At 36.5% G+C, this 19,305-nt stretch overlaps 1 protein-coding gene across 3 annotated transcripts in view; it reads right to left on the bottom strand.

Moving 5' to 3' along the window:
* VRK1 (VRK serine/threonine kinase 1) overlaps positions 1 to 19,305 on the bottom strand; it is a 78,154-nt gene that overhangs the window by 3,595 nt on the left and 55,254 nt on the right. For 2 of the 3 annotated variants that reach the window (XM_036839711.1, XM_036839702.1), the window contains 3 exons: positions 19,002 to 19,060; positions 14,722 to 14,900; positions 1,988 to 2,078 (listed from right to left, as the gene is read on the bottom strand). In XM_036839711.1, coding sequence (XP_036695606.1) covers positions 1,988 to 2,078; positions 14,722 to 14,900; positions 19,002 to 19,060 — 329 coding nt within the window. The remainder of the gene's footprint in view (positions 1 to 1,987; positions 2,079 to 14,721; positions 14,901 to 19,001; positions 19,061 to 19,305) is intronic. The other variant, XM_036839720.1, reaches the window with a different exon arrangement.

The following is a 19,305-nucleotide window of genomic DNA, read 5'->3' as shown; positions in this document are numbered from 1 at the left end:
TTAGTTTTCTTTGCTAGAAGCAATAACATTTTACTATCTCAGGTAATATTTCTCTCATTTATGAATATTTAGATAGTAAAATACCTTAACTAGCCTTATACTTGAGGGGGGAAAAAAGAATTACAATTGGAAAATAACAGTATTTAATTAAAGCAATTTAGAGTTTATATGAATAAAAGAGAATTTGATTATTTTTTAATCTTCATTTTTTAATATCAAAAAGAAATCTGGATTATTCTCCTTAAATTAGTGATGGGGTCTACTCTCTTCTTTTGTCATTAATAAATAAAACAAAAATACTAATATATTTTCTCACAGTAAAAACCATCAGTATAAGGACCTTAAATTAAAATTTTAGGTATAAGAAACATTTTTCGTAATTACAGTCAAATTTAAAATCACGTATGTATCAAAACAAATACCTCTGATGCTCATTAAGCAAAGTTCAGATAACAAATGACCTCCCCGCATGAAGGGACGCATGAGTCTTCCCTATGCACAGCTGGGAACTGGCTTTGGTCTAAATGGGCATCAACCTTACTATAACAATGTAGGCCCTTTCCTAAACTAAAATCTCCCGTTTTAAAATGTAAGGGATTTTCTTAAGTAAGAATATTACTCTATCTTTATAAATGCTCCTTAATTTCACTCCCACTCACTGTCATAGCTGCTGCTGCTAGCCTCTGGCTGAGACATGCTTTGATGTACTGCTCCCGGGGACTCCTCACCTCCTAATAACGGAATGAACAAGACAGGGGAGGAAGGGGAAAAACAACAAAAACAGGAAGGAATGGAAGACGGCAGCAGAAAAGTAAGAGGGACTATTTCAAAACCTTTAGCTTCCAGAGTGACGTTATACACTCGCTCTTCAGCTATCCCAAGGATTCTCTTGGGTAAATTCAGATAAACCTAAGGACGTACTATCCATAATATATAATGAAGAAAATGTTAATAAAATCAGGGTGAAGATGATTCTCTTTCAAAGTCAATTTTTGCCTTCCGCAAACATGCATGGCTACCACTGTCAAAGGGAAGGTAAAAATACATCACTGGCCTAACTCTACTGGGCACTTACACTTTGATGAAATTTTTACCAAAAATAAGCCTTTTCTATTAGAAATCAGAAACATTTCAGGACCAATAAACTAATAAATAAACAAAAGGCAGACAGACAGAAGAGCTATCTGGCCGGGGGCGGAAATGGTACCGCAGCCAGCTCTGCATCCCTCCTCACTGAGGCAAGTAAACCATCTCTCATGAAACCTGGAACACATTTTCCCATCTTCTGAGCCCCACAGGTGTGCCTACACACCACAGACTGGCCATTTATTAACCAGACCAAAGTCCAACCTAGTCTTGCCCTTTGCAGATGCGGCCTTTGCTAATGTCTCTCCTGGAACTACTCCATACTAGAAGTGCCTTCAGCACCAGTACATGAGCCATTGAAGAAATGACTTTATACCTTGCTTTTTGCTTCAAGACCTTTGGGAAGTGATGATTCGAGGTTTTAATTCCTTGCATCCCAACTTGCTGAGAGAAAAGAAGAGTTGGCGGACTCTGCAGTAAGCCATGTACTAACCACCTGACTCGTGACATTCCCTCTCACGCCCAGAGTTCGGTGGTAAGTGCGGGGAACCGGAGAGATAGTAGCCTGAGAGGTAAGAGTTCTGGTCTCTACGTCTAACCCTTTCACAACAGTTCTGTCACTTAAATGCTCTGTGTCTTGGGCTCCATATCTGCAAAATGAGAGTAACTCCTGGTCTCAACTTCATGATTATTGCGAACATGATTATAGTAAATAACACAATGTGAACAAAGGACATTGTGATACATACTGTATAAATATAAGATCTTCTCCTACATTTTTTTAATTATAAAATGAGAATGTTATAACCCAAATAGTTAACCCCTTATTCAGTGGGAGGAAATGAAATTTGTGTTTATTATATATAAGAATAGAGCTAATAGGCAAGACTGTTCAACTTACGGGTTTGTGGGGCCTCGAATGTCTGTGTATCTGAGCATTCCATATCTTCAACACCAGGTTCTGTGCTCCGCTCTATTTCTTTCTTTCTCTTCTTACATATAAAAATTAAAAAAAAAAAAAAAAAGAAAGAAAGAAAGAAAGAAAGATGTGGCATGATGGTCAATTAAGAAAATACACAAACTTATCAGATATTAGCATATATATATGAATCCATACACGTGTGGGTGTGTCAAAACATACAGGAAGAATACACACAACTTCATGGTGGGGGTCACTAAGGAAAGGGGTGGGGGATGAAAGAAAAGGGGATTAAGGGAAACTTCAACTATACAGTTAGTCTGGAAGTGGGTATATTTCTTATATCCACCTCTAACTTTTTATGCCTCATATAATTTATTATTGAAAGCCATGTTTTAACCATCAGGACTGATCATACAGAAACTCTCTTTGAAAGCTGATACTTGCTCAGGCCAATGATACTTATTTTCCCCATTTTACGCTGCATGTGTGGGGTGGGGTAAATGTACTTGATAAACAGGAAAGTATGTGCCTGGCCCATGTACTGCATCAGTGGTTATGCCCTCTAAACTGATGGGGAAATTCTGTGGATCAATAATGGCAAACTTCCAATAAATGTTTTATAATTTAAAGTTTAAGAGGGCCATAAACCTTACTGTAAAAGAAGAGTCTTAAAAGTAAAAAGCTCTCCTAAAATCTCAAAAACAGGTTGGATTTTCCACCACTCTCTCAGGCCTTTCCCATTTTCTACATATTTTTCTAGTTGAGTGTTACTTAGGAGTTAACGCCTACGTTCTGTCACCATCCATTCTTCCCAAATGTTCATACAATTTCTTTTTCTTACTTTCTATCACTACAACATTTCCTAACTAGCTCAGTCCTGTGTAAAGTTTTAAAATACTTAACATCTCTATATGTAGGTATAACTATAGAAGGACATTAGTAAGGAATTGAAAACTTTGCACTTTTCATACAACTTTATCCCATGTAATCTCAAATCTAAATGTGTTAAAATCTACATCAGAATTCATTACTTCTCTAGGTTGCCTAAAATAAGTCTGTAGCATTTAGGAAATCATCTGATACTTCCCAAATTTCACAGATTCACGACACATCAGAATGTCCTCATTTATATCTTCCTAACAATATTAAGTTAAACTTTGCCTAAGAATTTTCCTCACTTCGGGCCATTTTGTGTACAGCTATAAAAGGGTATAATGTCTGCTGACAGGACATTGTTCTTTTGCCTAATGCCAACCATGGGTTCTGTTCCAAAGAGAACTGCATGGGAAAGCACAAGTCTACTCAAGCCCCGTTATGTTAAAACCTCTGAATGGTCAGAACTGTTATTATCTATGTATTACAGTTAATCCCACTGTTTCAAAATATTCTTACGGTGGCTGTGGAAAGATTAAACCTCAGAGATTCCCATCATGGTCCTGAAGAAAATGCTTCACATATATAAACATAACATCTTGACTAAACCTTAAGAAACTTTCAAAGGCATTCATTTAGCAGATTTGTACATGGAGGTATTACTTCTCAAAAATAGCTGGAAAAGTGGCTGTAACTTCATACAACTGATAAGAGAAGGGGAGAGTGCCTTACATCTTTCTTTTCCAAAGTGTTGCTTCATGATTACTATCTAAACCCTGCTGGGCTGAACAGATTGGTTCGATAATTACATACAATAACTGCAGTGGGCAGGTAACCCTCAGCTGGCACAGGGCAGCTCCCCTGTGAGAACTTCCATATGCAAACTGCACTGATGGAGTGCATTAGGTACATCTTTCCTGCCGGTGCACAGGCCTGATTAACGCCAGCCAAGACTCCAAGGTTAGCATGTCAGCAGATTTGTGATGCATTAGGCAGGAATAAACACAGACACTTTTGTTCGTTCGGACCAAAATTAAGGAGGAATATTTCAGTACTATATTGCTTTCCATACAGGAGAGAATGCATTTTCCAGTTTTAGGAGGGCAGATTTTTAAATGCTCATTATAAAGGGAGCTATCCAATATGTTCTACCTAAGAACCTAGTGCATTCATCTTGTTTTCAAGCTTATTTAATAAAAAGGAGCTTTCTTAATCTCCGTGCAGGTAAATTACATAGGAATGAAAATCAGACAGTATTCAACCAACAAAAGAAACACCTGTATTTCAGCAGTACGTACTGGGGAAAGCAATGAATTTCATTAATCCACACTTCAGTTGGGTATCTCTTGCCCAACTTTTCTGACAATGTATATATCAATAGTTTGGATAGAAAGGACCAACAGTCTACAGACTAAGACCAATTAACAACAACCTTCAAGTTAAAGAATATCTAAGTCTGTTATTCATTGCATAAGGTGATGAGTAAAATTCCAAACAATTTGCTGCCAGCTTCTTTCTACTGATATCACCAAATGCTTCATTTTGTTATTTGACAACATTTTAGGCTTCAAATAGTGCATAGTTTGGTTCTCTTTAAACAGAAAATGGCTTCACAAAGTGCACTAATCTCTGATTTTGTCATATGCCATACCAGGTCTCACAGGTGCCTTTATTTACATTTATAAATGAAATCAAAATATTGCATGACACACAAGAATAATTCATAAAGTTAGGATAGAGTTTTCTTTTAATTCAGCATGGCTAAAATATCTTTAAAAACTAGGTTTATTTTAAAGGGCATTAGTGTATATATTACACATTGTATTTTTGCAGTGCTCAGATATGCTAGGCTAAAACTTAGTTAATTAGCAGCTTCTCACTTCCAATTTAGAAACAGGAAGACAAATCAGCTAGATGCATCGGACTGATAATTTACTAACAATCTAAACACTGACTGGAGACTAGTTATAGACGTAAAGCTGTTTTAATGGAAAAGAGAATAAAAGTCTTCAGAGACAAAAACCAAAGACAATTCTTCGCATCCCAACTCAAACATCCAAAGATAACCTCTAAATGCTTTCAACAGCATCTAAGAGAAGCCAATCAGATTCATGCTTGTATCAAAGGAGATGAGTACTGAAGAACTGTTGTTGGGTTTTTTCCCCCTTATTACAAAAGTCATGAATGTTCATTATAGAAACTTAGAAGGTACAGCCTAAAATGTTTAAATGGTACTGCACATGTGTGTGTCGAAGAACAAAGAACAAAGAACTCTAAACACAAACATGAGACTGCAATACACAGTTAATCTTACTGGACTTATTTGATTAAGGCCACTGAAGTCATCATGCAAATGTATACCCTTTACAAATTACTATTACGTTCCTTAATAGTAACCAAAAATAGAATATTTGTTACTCAGTGGCAACTAAAAAGGACATATCTTCTATGAAGGTAAAGAAACGCATGTGCTACACCACAATATTTACAAAACCAGTGGATTTTAGTTAAACTTCCCTATCTAGACAGAAAAAACTGAGGCTGGGGACAAAAGAAAGCTGGGAGAAGCTGCTCCGTGTTTCCAGCTGCTGGTGGTGAGAAGACAAGAGCTAAGGGCTCTTGGTTCTTATTAGAACTTCTTTCCACAGAACCACGCTGGCCCCCACGGGACTTTTCGGTGTGAAGTGGCAGTTGCCAGCCGTGGTGCTTTCGTTGTAACGGATCCCCTCCTAGAGAGCTAGCGCGCACACACATACTTGTGTACTTGGCAAGCCCAGGGCCACACTCTACTTTCCTTCTCTCCTACCCTGGACACTCCTGGAGGGCAAGGACCGGGGTTTCCCCACGTGCTATCATGCACCTCAGACACACACAGATATCTAGGGCTCTGCACCTGCTGAGGAACTAGTCCACTACTACTGTAGTAATAAAGAGCTGACTACGTGTTCTACCAAAAGCCCCTCAAAAACTGTGTAATGTTTAAATGGACATTAAGTAATTACAGAAATGTTTTGAGAAAAAGCAGGAAAAGGTCAGACACGACTGAAAAGGGAACAGATGAAAAGACGGGAAGTGGGTCAGGAAATGAGTAAGTGACTTAAATGAGGGATGAATTTGAAGAATGGTCTAAAAAACTGTTACGATACACTGAAGTGATTTATTATTTTAAACAAGTTTCCATGGTAAAGGTTGTGATAAGAATAACGCACACTACAATTTCCTTCCACAGTAACCCTGATTCTATCGGAACAGAGGTAGGAATCCCATCATGTATTTTCTAAGCACCTAGTGTGTGCTGGGCACTGTTTCAGGCTTCATTCTCATGGAGAAAAACAGACACTAACAAATCATTAAAGCAAAAGAGTAATTTTAGCTTTTATAAAAACATTAAGCACACACAAGTTAAATTTCTAAAACTGTTTGCATTTATGTAAGCCCTATAAGAAGTCATTTGAGAGTTCCGTAAATGAGTCTTTTTGAGTAAGTGACCAATGTAATCCCACACACATGGGATTTCACTCTGTGAAATATCAATCCATCTGTAAATGTAACACAGGCATGAGTGCATGGCCAAACCCTGATTTTGTTTTTTGTTTAAACTTAGATATCTCTCCTGTCCACACTTTTTAATTATCTATTTTGAAGGTAGTTAATAATTAACATATTACTCAAGTAATTTTATCATTTATTAGCAGGTCTGGGGGTTTAGCAAAAAAAAAAAAAAAGCGTGACTAACAAAATGTGGAATATCTACGTCCTTCACTAGTTCAAACTATCCCACTCTTATGCCACGAAGAATGAAGAATTTGCTGTAATTATCTGAAAATGGTGCACCAAAGATTATTGCTAACTCATGAGTTAGCAAATGATACCGATGCATTTGTAGACTCTGTCAGAATAAATAAACAAATGAAAAAACTGCATCTAGGTGGCAAGCAGAATTGACTGCTTGCTCCATGGGCAGCACACTTTTTAGCAAAAGCACTGCTTTCACAAAGTAGGCATATTTGTCTACTTATCTGGAGCGAATGTGTGTCCCTTCTGAAGTTGGGCCTACTGAGGATCTAGAAACAAGCTGCTTAACAGCCTTACTGTCACCCATCCTCCTAGAAAAAACATAGCCACTGAGGAGATAATGAGCTGAAAAAAAAGTTGAACCTGATCACATGATCTTCAGGAGTACTACAAGACTGAGAACTTACTCTCATCGAATTTTCATATAATAATGGCAATCACAGACTGGAAAGGTCTCCCAACAGCACTTCTGAAAACAGTAAATCCATCTTCCAAAGTTGGCAACAATGGCCTTTCGTGACTCTAATATCATTCATCTCACAAGGACCACGAAACTTCCAATACGATCAAACCTGTAGTCACTTAACAACTGAGAGATGTTTTCAGAGATTCAATAAACAAAGGTCTAAAGGCTAATGTGTCACTGTATTCTCTTCTGTGTTGGAATTAATATGACACTTCTTCATGCTTATTTTCCTCTGAGGGTTCCATGACCTGCACCGTTAATGTCAAACTTTTTAGCAAAGTTAAGGTATTTCAAGGGCCAACTTCTGGGGAGAGGCAAATGGGTAGCTAGTTATGGTTTAATTGTCTTTAATATTTATACCTAAAATCACTAGGAGATTTTTAAGGGCCTTGAGCTCCTCTGAGGAAAAAAAGCTATGTAAATGCATAATAATAATTAATGGTTGCATGGCCCTGGACAAGTCATCTAACCTCTTCTGAATTTCACTTTCATCATTTGTAAGCAGATGTAACTCATATCAGTGCTGTAAAGTATATGTAAAATAATTTAATATTGACAGACTACAGAATACTATCAATACATAAATGTTCAATGATAACCTAAAGTTTAAAGGGTTGATATCCTATTACCAGCACCGAGCGCCATCAAGTCCCCTGGAGAATTTTCAAACTTAAGAATTAAAAGCACAAGACTCTGAAGCTATAACACTGCAAACTAAAGAGGTCAATATTTATAAAGATACATATTTCAATGAAAACCAAACCCTATGTATGTACTAGTGGGGAATTAAATGCTCTCAAGCCACACTTGAGCAAGTTTCTTACAAAATAAACCAGGCTACATTAGAGTTCCTATTAAAAACAGTCTGCCTGACCTCCCCCCAATAAGGCTATGTCCACAAAATACATAATTCCTAAACACGTAGGTAGAAAACAGCGAACATAGAATTCTCTGGCACTCAGAAGTCCTCTGCTTTATGTCCACTACCTATGGTCCTTTAGTATCAATCAACAGCTTCAAGGAAAAAAGTTAACTTCAAACTCATTAATGTGATTTATCCATTTTTAATATGAGTAACTTATGGAGCTGCATTTTGGAACCTTTATTTCACAGTAATTACCATCTTGTCTTTGTTGCAAAATCAACTTTTACCAATTCCCCATCATTTACTATTCAAAACAATCAATTTGAACACACATACTCACCAAGTGAATGTAAGCCAGTCTTCATTCACATCTGCCCAATATACTCTATTTCATAAACTGAATTTTTAAGGATGTATGACCTTAGTTCAAAAGATTCAAATGAAAATGTTCTGCTATTTTCTTGACATCAAGAAACCAGAAAGACGTGAGAAAATGTAAAGTCAGTGAAACAACAGCATTAACAATAATATTGCAGTTGACATTTACTGATTACTTATTATGTGTTCAGCACCGTTCTAAGCACTTTCTGAATCTCATTTAACCCACACAACAATCTTATGAGCAAGACAGATAACATTATTTCCACAGAAAGACAGCTTTAAAAAAATGTATCCCTTATTAAAAAGAAACTCACACAAATGTTTAACATAATTCCTAAAAACTAGTCATGATATCAAAGAAAAAGGGAATCCTGCTCTAATACTGTCCTTTGTGATCTAAGTTTTGAACATATCTTATAAGCATATCTTTTTGTTATGTCAAAAAATAAATCCCCCTGGGTACCATTCAAGGCATTTATATGATGCCAAATTTCCTTCTATATCTCTTACAATAAAGATCACAACATGGCATGTGTGAATAATTGCCTACATACATACATTGGTCATGTGGCTGATAAGTACTATTATTTAAAGTCTTTTAGACTTAAATGCCCAATATCTGCTTTCCCTATTTGCAAAAGGGTTGTTTTCTACATAGAAGCTAGAATTCCAAGGTAACTCAAATTTTGGTTTGCAGTGGTTCTCAACTATGCCTGCACAATGTAATCACCTAAAAATCCTGAGGCTCAGGTCCACCCCCAAAGCTTTTGATTTAATTGGTCTGGGGTGCAATCCAGACAATGGGATTTATAAAAGCTTCCAGGTGATTTTAATATGCAGCCAAGGATGCCACCCCTGCCTTTCACCTACATTAGAATCACCTGAGGCACTTGTGGTCCGGTGCCCTCCCAGGTCACAACATGCAAAAAACAGCTGAAGACTCCACTCTGAAAGAAAACACAGTCCTCCCCTCAAAAAGAAAATTTTATAAAATGCATTGGAGGCTTAAAAAAAAGATTTAAAAAATTGAGGAAATGAGAAATGATAATTTTTAAAAACCCAGAGATAAACAAGGAAACTGCATAGGCTAATAAATAGAAAAATAATCATTATAGAACTTATAAGTATATTAGAAACATTGAAAAACAGCAGACTGAGCTGACAACTAAATGACATGAAGGAAAGGTTTGGGATGATTACAGATGATAAAAAGAAATAGACTAAGAATTAAGCAGTTAGACATGGAAGATGTATATGATCTCTATATAGTCAGAGACAACTACAAACATCACTGAGATAAATGAAAGAACCTAAATAAATATAGGGGTATACCATATTCATGGAACAGAAAAGAATACTGTGAAGATGTCAGTTTTTCCCAAAACGACAGTCAGTGCAATCTCAATCAAAATCCCAGAAGAATTTCTGTGGAAATTAATAAGCTGATTCTAAAATGTATATGTCAAGTCAAAGGGCCAAAAACAGCAAAGACAATCTTAAAGAAGAATAAAGTTGGAGAACTTATACTATCAAATATCATTATGAAGCCAGTAGTTCAAACAGTGTGGCACTGACCCAAATACAGATGAGCAGGCCAATGGCACAGAACAGAGTGTCCAGAAACAGACCCAAACACATATGGTTACCTGAAAACCAGCTACGTGCTGTGGGGACATTATAATCTTTTCAATAAATAGTTCAGATCAACTAGATATCCACAGGGGGTAAATAAACACCGACTCACACCATGCGCAAAATCAATTTCTGTTAAACTGTAGACCTAAATGAAAAAGATAAAATTTCTTGACAAAAGATTGTCTTCATGATCTTGAGGTAGACAAAATTTTCCTAAAATAGAATACACAAAGCACTAGCCATAAACAAACAAAAACCTGATAAATTACGCTTAATTAAAGTGAAGAACTTCTGTTCATCAAAAGATGCCATATTAAGAGAGTGAAAAGATAAACCACAGACTGTAAAAAAAATATGTGCAATACATATATTGTATATATATACAAAGTGCTTAACTCTGCAAATCAAAGGAAAGCAGACAACCCCAATTTTTTTTAATGGACAAGACTTGAAATGCACCTCACAAAAAAAGGATAATCAAGACTGACAGGCTATGAAAAGGTGTTCAAAATCAATATTCTCAAGTAGATCAAATTAAAACCATAGAGAAATATTAGTAAACATCTACCAAAATAGATAAAATTAAACATAATGCAATAGCTAGTGTCAGTGAGCAACTGGAACTCTCATAAGCTGCTGTGGGAGAGTAAACTGGGCAAATTGCTTGGCGGTATCTACTAAAGCTACTAAGCATATGTAAACCCTATGCCCCAGGAATTCTACTATGTATACACCAAACTTGAAATAATTATATATGTTTCCCAAAAGAATTTATAAGAGTGTTCTTAACAGTATTATTGCAATCACCAAAAACTGGAAACAATGCAAACATCCACCAAGAGCAGAAGGGATAAATGAACCATGATATAGTCATATAATGGAGTACTACACAGGAATAAAAAAACAAAAGACTTTTGTTACTTGTGACAGCATGGAAATTCAGAAATGCAAGGCAGAAATAGAGACACAGGGCTTCCCTGGTGGCGCAGTGGTTGAGAATCTGCCTGCTAATGCAGGGGACACGAGTTCAAGCCCTGGTCTGGGAAGATCCCACATGCCGCAGAGCAGCTGGGCCCCTGAGACACAATTACTGAGCCTGCGCATCTGGAGCCTGTGCTCCGCAACAAGAGAGGCCGCGAGAGTGAGAGGCCCGCGCACCGCGATGAAGAGTGGCCCCCGCTTGCCACAACTAGAGAAAGCCCTCGCACAGAAACGAAGACCCAACACAGCCATAAATAAATAAATAAATAAATTTAAAAAAAAAAAAAAAAAAAAAAAGAAATAGAGACACAGATGTAGAGAAGAAACGTATGGACACCAAGGGGGGAAAGCGGTGGGGGAGGGGGTGGTGGAGTGATGAATTGGGAGATTGGGATTGACATGTATACATCAATATTTATAAAATAGATAACTAATAAGAACCTCCTGTATAAAAAAATAAATAAAATAAAATTCAAAAAGAAAAATAAAGAAATACAAATGAATGAAAGACAGACACAAAAGTGTACAAAACGTATGGTGCTACTACTATGTTTTTCTTTAATAGCAAAACTAATTTATGGTGTTAGAAGTCATAAAATTGGTTACTCTTACTGAAGGGGTAATGGCTGGGAGTAGGGCATGAGAAAGGTTTCTTGGGTTCTTGCAATGATCCATATTTTGATTTGGGTGACATCTAAATGCATACGTTCACTTTGTGAAGTTCAAATTCCACAATTATTTGTGCACGTTTCTGTACATATGTCATAATCTCACTCAAAAATTTAGGGAAAAAAATACTTGACAAAATTCAACCAAATAAGACAAGATTCAAAATAAAGAACTCAATAATGGGGTATCTAAGGAAAGGAATTCTTAGTAAACACTGAATCCACTTAGATACAGAACTAAGGCTAAACTACCATTAAAAAACAGAAAGAAATGTATCAACTGCAACAATCTAAATTTACATAATTAAAATACAGTTTCTATCATTCTATCACACAAAAACAGCTAGATAGATCTTCACCAAATTTAGATGGTATATTTGGGGCAATCTGACCTTAACTATAGGCTACATGGTATAAATTTAATACTACATTAGGTGTGATCATCTCAAAGAGATAGGAAGTTGTCCACCAGAGGAGCTGCAGGCCACTGATGTGCATTGGAAGACCTTTCTCTGCTCTTGTTCAACTCTTTGTACCATGTTCCAGGCTGAATGCCAGCAGGAATTTATTTATTATTTACTTAACAATGATTTTTAAGGGCACGGTGATACTTAGTGTCTTTCTACTTCAGATTTATGTCATCCCCAAATTCTGTGCTTTAAATAATACTCTTAGGTTATTGAGACTAAAAACAGTTCAAAGTGGATACATTCATATTTCACTATAGTTTCCGAATTTACTATACCATAATCAAGCATGGCTGTAAAAAAATGGATAGAAGGCTTGCTTCATTCCACTATCGATCAATTCTTATAGGTTTTTTACCTTATCTCTTAGGAATATAAAGAGAAATATACATTGAATTGATTAAACTTATCCCTTCCAGAGATATGAGTGTCCTAAATACAAAGAACACATACTTTTTTTTTAAAGTTTTAAAAAATTATGACAGAGGAAAAGAAGGAGCAAGTATGCAATTATAAGGATTAGTACAGTTTCTAGGATGAAGCATTATATTCAGCTCTGAACTTCCTAGTAACCAGAGCAAAAAAAAGAATCTCAACTATATACTCCTTCCTAAAAAAGAGAAGGAATACTAATGTCTCAAGGAAGAGAGCTTTCTCTTGTTGGGAGCCTCCAGACTGAAAAGTTGGATGGAGCTCTGCTCTTATCTGTTTTAGACGTGGCGTATTTACAATTTATTTGAAGAAAATGTTCTGATGCTTTAAAAAGAAAAAGAAAGAAAGCTTAAAAAAAAAAAACTGCTCTGGTCCAACTCTTTCACTTTACAAACAAAAAACAAAAGGCCAACAAAATTAACAACTCACCTACAGTTACATGGTTATCAAGGAGCTTCATGATCTTACCTAATCTTAACTTTTATTAATTTCTTTTTAATACAAAAACAGTCCTATATCAGCTCTGAGGGGAAAAAAAGCAGCAAACTAATGAAGGAAATCTAACAGTTCAGCTTTTTATTCATTTTCTCCCCCTAAATGAAGCTTTATACATGTAGGGGATGATCTAACAAGAAATTTCCAGCTTTCTGAACTACCCAAGGACACAAGAGAATTATAAGGTCACAGATGTTAGCTCTGCAGCAGACTGACCTATTCAGCTGTAAAGTCAGCCAACCCGCAGAAACCAAATTTTCTCTAGCATGTAGGTACAAACAACAGCGACTTGCAAAGGAAAGGGTAATGGTACTGGACAAGTTCTTACCTCAACAGAGATCTTTACTTTTCAATCAGCAAAATTTTAGAGAAAAACACTACAGAAGCCAGCTATAAATATTAACGTACAAAAATCTGTCCTGAGCAAGAAGATGCATGCTGTATGTTTATATGTGTACGCAAACTGTAAGTTTACCACCTTACTGAAAAATTCCACTCAGCTTTCCACTTGTCCTCTTCACTTAAAAGCTGGATATGGCTTTCCACACGGTTGTTGACCACAAAAATGGAGCAGGTGCAATTAAGACAAAACTTATGAAAGCAAAAACGATGTATATATAGATGCATATGTATAATTTCAGATTCTGTGATGAAATTACAAAGAGACGTACTATTAGCCAAAAAAGTCAAATTCATGATCCAATGTCAAAATTCCTATCTTCTTTGTAAGTTCTTTTAATATGCTGCTTCTTATTTTAAAGGGAGAAAATCTGTTTTTAACTCTTTATCTCATAGTTTGGAATCTAAGATTTCCAAAGGAATCTACTGGAGTTTACAGAGTTAACGACAATTAAAACAGTCAATAACGTAAAAAAATTTTTTTCTTCTAAAAGCAGTTTTCCTTTCCCATGTAAAAGCAACTAGCACATTTTAGTAAACAATTCCAGATTAAAAAGGAAACTAAGTTGATCAATAATTATTAAAAATAACCAATAAGTTGATGTATACCTGCAAAATCGAAATTTTAAAGTAATACCAGGAGTTATTTACATGCCTGTGCAATATTTCTACCATAAAGTTTATTATTTAACATTTCTTTCCAAAAAAATTAATCCCCTTATATACAGACACACAGCTTCACATAATGAGATTTCTGTAAAGAGCAAAATAATGTTCAAATGGGAAACACAACATGACAACAAACAAGGAAACTTTCCAATGTAATTTTCAAATGGTAATTTTTCAAAACCAATTTTCAAATAGTAAATACTTGGACCACACCAATGAACAAGGAAAAAGTGAAAGACAAGATCAACCCTAAGGGGTGACACGGGAGAAAAGAACACACAGACTATGAATTGAGTGCCCCACCCAAATCCCTCTGCCAGACGTTAGTATCCCGAGTTAGAATCTCTTTAGGAATTTCCTAACTTGCTACTGGACATAAGAAACACATAAATATTCATTTTTCTACCACCCTCTACATATTTTTCTATATCATAAAGAGTTTGCTTTTACATCATGATGATAAATATTTAATTGCGTAGCAATCTGTTATTAGTTCCTTTACTGAGCTACTGGTTCTCTTACCTAAAATTAATATTTGTTGCAATTATAGTCACATGACGCCCAAAGGAAAATTCAGTAAAACTCACCTTTGTTATTGCTTTTGCTTTCAAACTTCCGTTCTCCACAACACTGAGGTCCAGCCTGCTGTCATCCTCACTTCCTACAGCTTTCAGTCCTTGCAAAAGAATATCTCGTAACTGTTGATAAAGAGGTTTTTCGGCATAATCCAGTAATTTCACTGTTTCCATGTACTTAGCAATTTCATCTAAAAGAATAACACAATTATTTTGTAATTTTTTGTCATAAATACAATGTACTTTTCTAAGAAAATGATACATGGTTATACTAAAATTAGAATGCAAATGTATAGCTTGTTAAAGATGTTTTTTTCAATCACTTCTTCAATGGAAAGTATGCTTTTGAATTCAAGAATTGTCAGATAAGTCAAATAAAAAACGTATTTTGAGAAACAATGTAAAAAACATTTTTTAATTGAGAGATAGTAAGACAGAAGACATGCTTAACATTTAAATATATACAAAAAATAATTGCTGTAGTTTTAAAGCTATTTTTTTAAAAGGACCTAGAATAAAGATTATAAAGTAAAATGTGCTTACGTATACAATAAATATCATAGCCAGTATTTTTTTTTTTTTGCCACAGAAGCCATTAGTTCTACAGAAGACAGCTGCATTCTTTGCATAAATAAGAAATAAAACATATGAAAAACAGGTTGAAAAAAAGAAAAAGAAGCAAGGCCTGGTTTTCCCATAAAAGAGAAAAATCGACTTCTGAATGATGAAAGGTTTACTGTACACTGAGGCAGAACCAAACCCATAAAAAGAAATCTTACTAGTCAAGATCAACACTTTTCAACATCCATCTAAAAATCCATCTTTAGGCTAATGACTCATACATGTTACATCCCCAGCCCAGCCTTTCCACTGCTCTCCAGACTTTTATATCCACTGATTTCCACTGACTCATATCAAATCCCAACAAATGCAAATCCAAACTCCTGACCAACCCCTAAAACCTGTTCTCCCTGTGGTTTTCCCTGTCTTGGTTACTGAAAATTCCATCCTTCCAGCACCTCAAGCCAAGAATCCTCTTCCCACACCCCACATCCAATAAATCAAGAGATCATGTCAGTGCTACACACACACATGCATATACACATTCATTCATTCAGGTATTCATTAAGCACCCACCACATGCCAGGCATGATTCTAAATACCTGGGTACATGAGAAAAAAGAAACAAAAATCCCTCCCTTCAACTTTCTTAATCTGAAAAAGGGAATCTATAGAAAACCTAAAGCAAACATCACCAAGTATGGTAAAATACTGAACACTTCCCTAATGAGAGAAGGAAATGGCAAGGAAGTCCACTTGCACCGCTTCCATTCTGCCTGAAAGTCCTGTAGCTTTTAGCCAGTACAGTTAAGGCAAGAAAAGAAACAGAAGGCATCACGAGTGGAATGGAAGATGTAAAACAGTTTATTCACAAACATGACAGTGTGTGCAGAAAATCCTAAGGAATCTATAAAAAAACTTCTAGAACCAATATGTAAATTTAACAAGGTCACAGGATATAAGGTAAATATTTAAAAATCTATTTTACTTCTATATACTACCAACAAGCAATTAGAAAAATAAATTTTAATAAAAATATATCACTTAACAAGAGCATCAAATACCTAGTAACAATTATAATGAAAGATGGGCAAGATTTTTTCCAGATTAATACTATAAAACACAGGTAACACAGAAACTGAGACCAAATTAAACAGAAGACAAAGTATCAATAGTATAAAGATGCCAATGCTCCCCAATTAGTCCACGGAGTCCATGCAATCCCACTCAGAATTCCAGCAAATTGCAGAGGGAGAGGGTGTGTGCAGAACTGACAAGGTGATTCTAAAAGGTACACAGATATACAAATGATCAAGCAAAACAGCAAAGTCAAGTATAAAGAAGAAACAGTGCTAGAGGACTTAAACTACCATGTATCAAGACTTTAGATAAAGCTACAGTAATTAAGACAGTGGGGCCCAAGAAGAGAAAAAAAGAACAATGAAAGAGCCCAGAAACAGACTCACAAATCCACACCTGATTTAACACAAAGGCGGCATCACAGGGAAAGGCTGGTCTTTTCAAGAAAGGCTGCTGTTAACTCTGTTAACTATGCAAGGTGATAGATGTGTTAAATTATGTCCATCTTGGTCATCATTCGCCCATGTGTACGTACAGGCAGGCACACCTCAGAGACACTGCGGGTTCAGTTCCAGACCACCACAATAAAGTATCACAATAAAGCAAGTCACTTTAATTTTTTTGGTTCCCCAGTGTATATAAAAGTTATGTTTACACTGTACTGTAGCCTATTAAGTGTGGAATAACATGATGTCTAAAAAAATGTAGGTACCTTAATTAAAAAACACTTTATTGCTAAAAAAATGCCAACCATCGTCTGAGCTTCAGTCAGTCATAATTTTTTTGCAATAGTAACATCAAAGATCACTGATCACAAATCACCATAACAAATAGAATAATAATGAAAAAGTTTGAAATATTGTGAGAATTACCAAAATGTGACACAGATAGGAAGTGAACAAATGCTGTTGGAAAAATGGCACCAACAGACTTGCTCGACTCAGGGTTGCCACAAACCTTCAATGTGTAAAAAACACAATATCTACAAAGTGCCATAAAGTGAACGGCGATAAAACGAGGTATGCCTGTATATCAAATCATGTTATACAATTATATTTTTCAGTTATTCCTCAATGAAGTTAAAAAGTAAATAAAAACATCCAAAAAATGCAACAGTGGGAATTAATTTCACAAATGCAATACTGAGTGAAAGACAAAGAACTCCAATAGACACTAGAACATTAAAAATCCCTGCCCTCATGAAACTATCTATTTTGTTCACTCTATGATTCCATTTCTATATAGTTCAAAAACAAATCCTTAGTGTTGGAAGTTACGCTAGTGATTCATTAGGCCAGTGGGAGAGGCTCGTGATTGGCAGGAGGCACCAGGGGGTGTTTCTGAAAAAGCCTATAACATTCTATTTCTAGATGTGGTTGGTAGGTTGCAAGTTTAAACGGCATAAGGTCAGGGTAGACCTCCCTGAAAAGGGGATAACTGAGCAGTGGCTTGAAAAAGACTTCTAAATATATCCAAACTGACCACTCCTCACTACCTGCACTGCTACTTCCCTTGCTTGGATTATTGCAGTAGCCTCCTACCAGCTCCTGTTTATACCCGGCCTTGCTTCCCTAGCAGTCGATCTTCAAAACAGGAGTTGGAGAGAGTTCCCTTAAAGATAGACAATTCACGTCCCTCTTCTCCTCCAAACCTCACGTGCTCCTGCTCAAAGTAAAAGCCAAAGCCCTATGATGGCTTAAAAGCAGGCAACCCTCAAATACACCTGGCACTCACGTTCCTTCTGCCTGGAAACGCTCTTCCCCAGACTTCCCCAGAGCTCACTCCCTATCTCCTTCCTACAGCTACTCAATTGTCATCTCCTCAGTGAGGCCATTCCTGGCCACCCTATTTACAATTCCAATCCACCTCCTCGCTTCACTCCCCAACCCATCCCCACACCCCCTAACTCTACTCACTGCTTTCTTCTTTCTGCCACAGTACTAACCATGCAATATACTGTGAAATTCACCCATTTGTTTACTGTCTACCTTTCCCAACTAGAGCTTCATGAGGATAGGAATTTTTATTTATTTTGTTCACTGGTGTATCCCTAGTGCCTAGAATGGTCCTTCGCACACAATAAAGCCTCAATAAAAAAAATAGTTGAATTACTGAATGAAATTTGGTTCCATTACTGAAAGCACTGAATAATAACTGAATCAGGCCCACCTGTGGAAAGGGAAGTGCCTGTTTCACGAGAGCAGGCTGCAGTGCAATGATTACACTTAACAATGCCCAAGCTCCTACATTACGGGATATTCCACAGACCTCAAGACTTTTTTTCTTGCAAAAAACAAGATCCCTATGAACACTCATGAAGTCTTTTCTTGGGCTTCCCTGGTGGCGCAGTGGTTGAGAGTCTGCCTGCCAATGCAGGGGAAACAGGTTCGAGCCCTGGTCTGGGAGATCCCACATGCCGCGGAGCAGCTGGGCCCGTGAGCCACAACTACTGAGCCTGCGCGTCTGGAGCCAGTGCTCCGCAACAAGGGAGGCCGCGATAGTGAGAGGCCTGCGCACCGCGATGAAGAGTGGCCCCCGCTTGCCGCAACTAGAGAAAGCCCTCGCACAGAAATGAAGACCCAACACAGCCAAAAATAAATAAATAATTAAATGATTTAAAAAAAAAAAAAAAAAAAGAAGTCTTTTCTTACCTGGCTTGCTCTTCTCAGGAAAACATTTGTCCATCAAACCTGCAATATTTTCTCTGTATCTGTTAAAAATTAAAGGCTGAGTCACTGTTTGAAGCTTGATGCCACAGAAAGTTATTAATATTTAATAACAGTAAAAAGCACATTAAGCAGCATTGTGCTACATCCTAAATACGCTTACGGACATTCTTCTAAAATAAATTCAACAAAAGACCAAGGAATCTTACTGTTTAACAAGTACTTTCTTATTTCTACACTAGTATCAGTTAAAACTAGAGTCCCCATCAAGAAGTTCTGACTAAACATC

This window comes from Balaenoptera musculus, chromosome 2 (assembly GCF_009873245.2).
Source record: "Balaenoptera musculus isolate JJ_BM4_2016_0621 chromosome 2, mBalMus1.pri.v3, whole genome shotgun sequence".
In the NCBI taxonomy this organism is placed as follows: domain Eukaryota; kingdom Metazoa; phylum Chordata; class Mammalia; order Artiodactyla; family Balaenopteridae; genus Balaenoptera; species Balaenoptera musculus.
The sequence above is the reverse complement of the archived record's forward strand: the minus strand, read 5'-3'. Positions and strand labels throughout refer to the sequence as shown.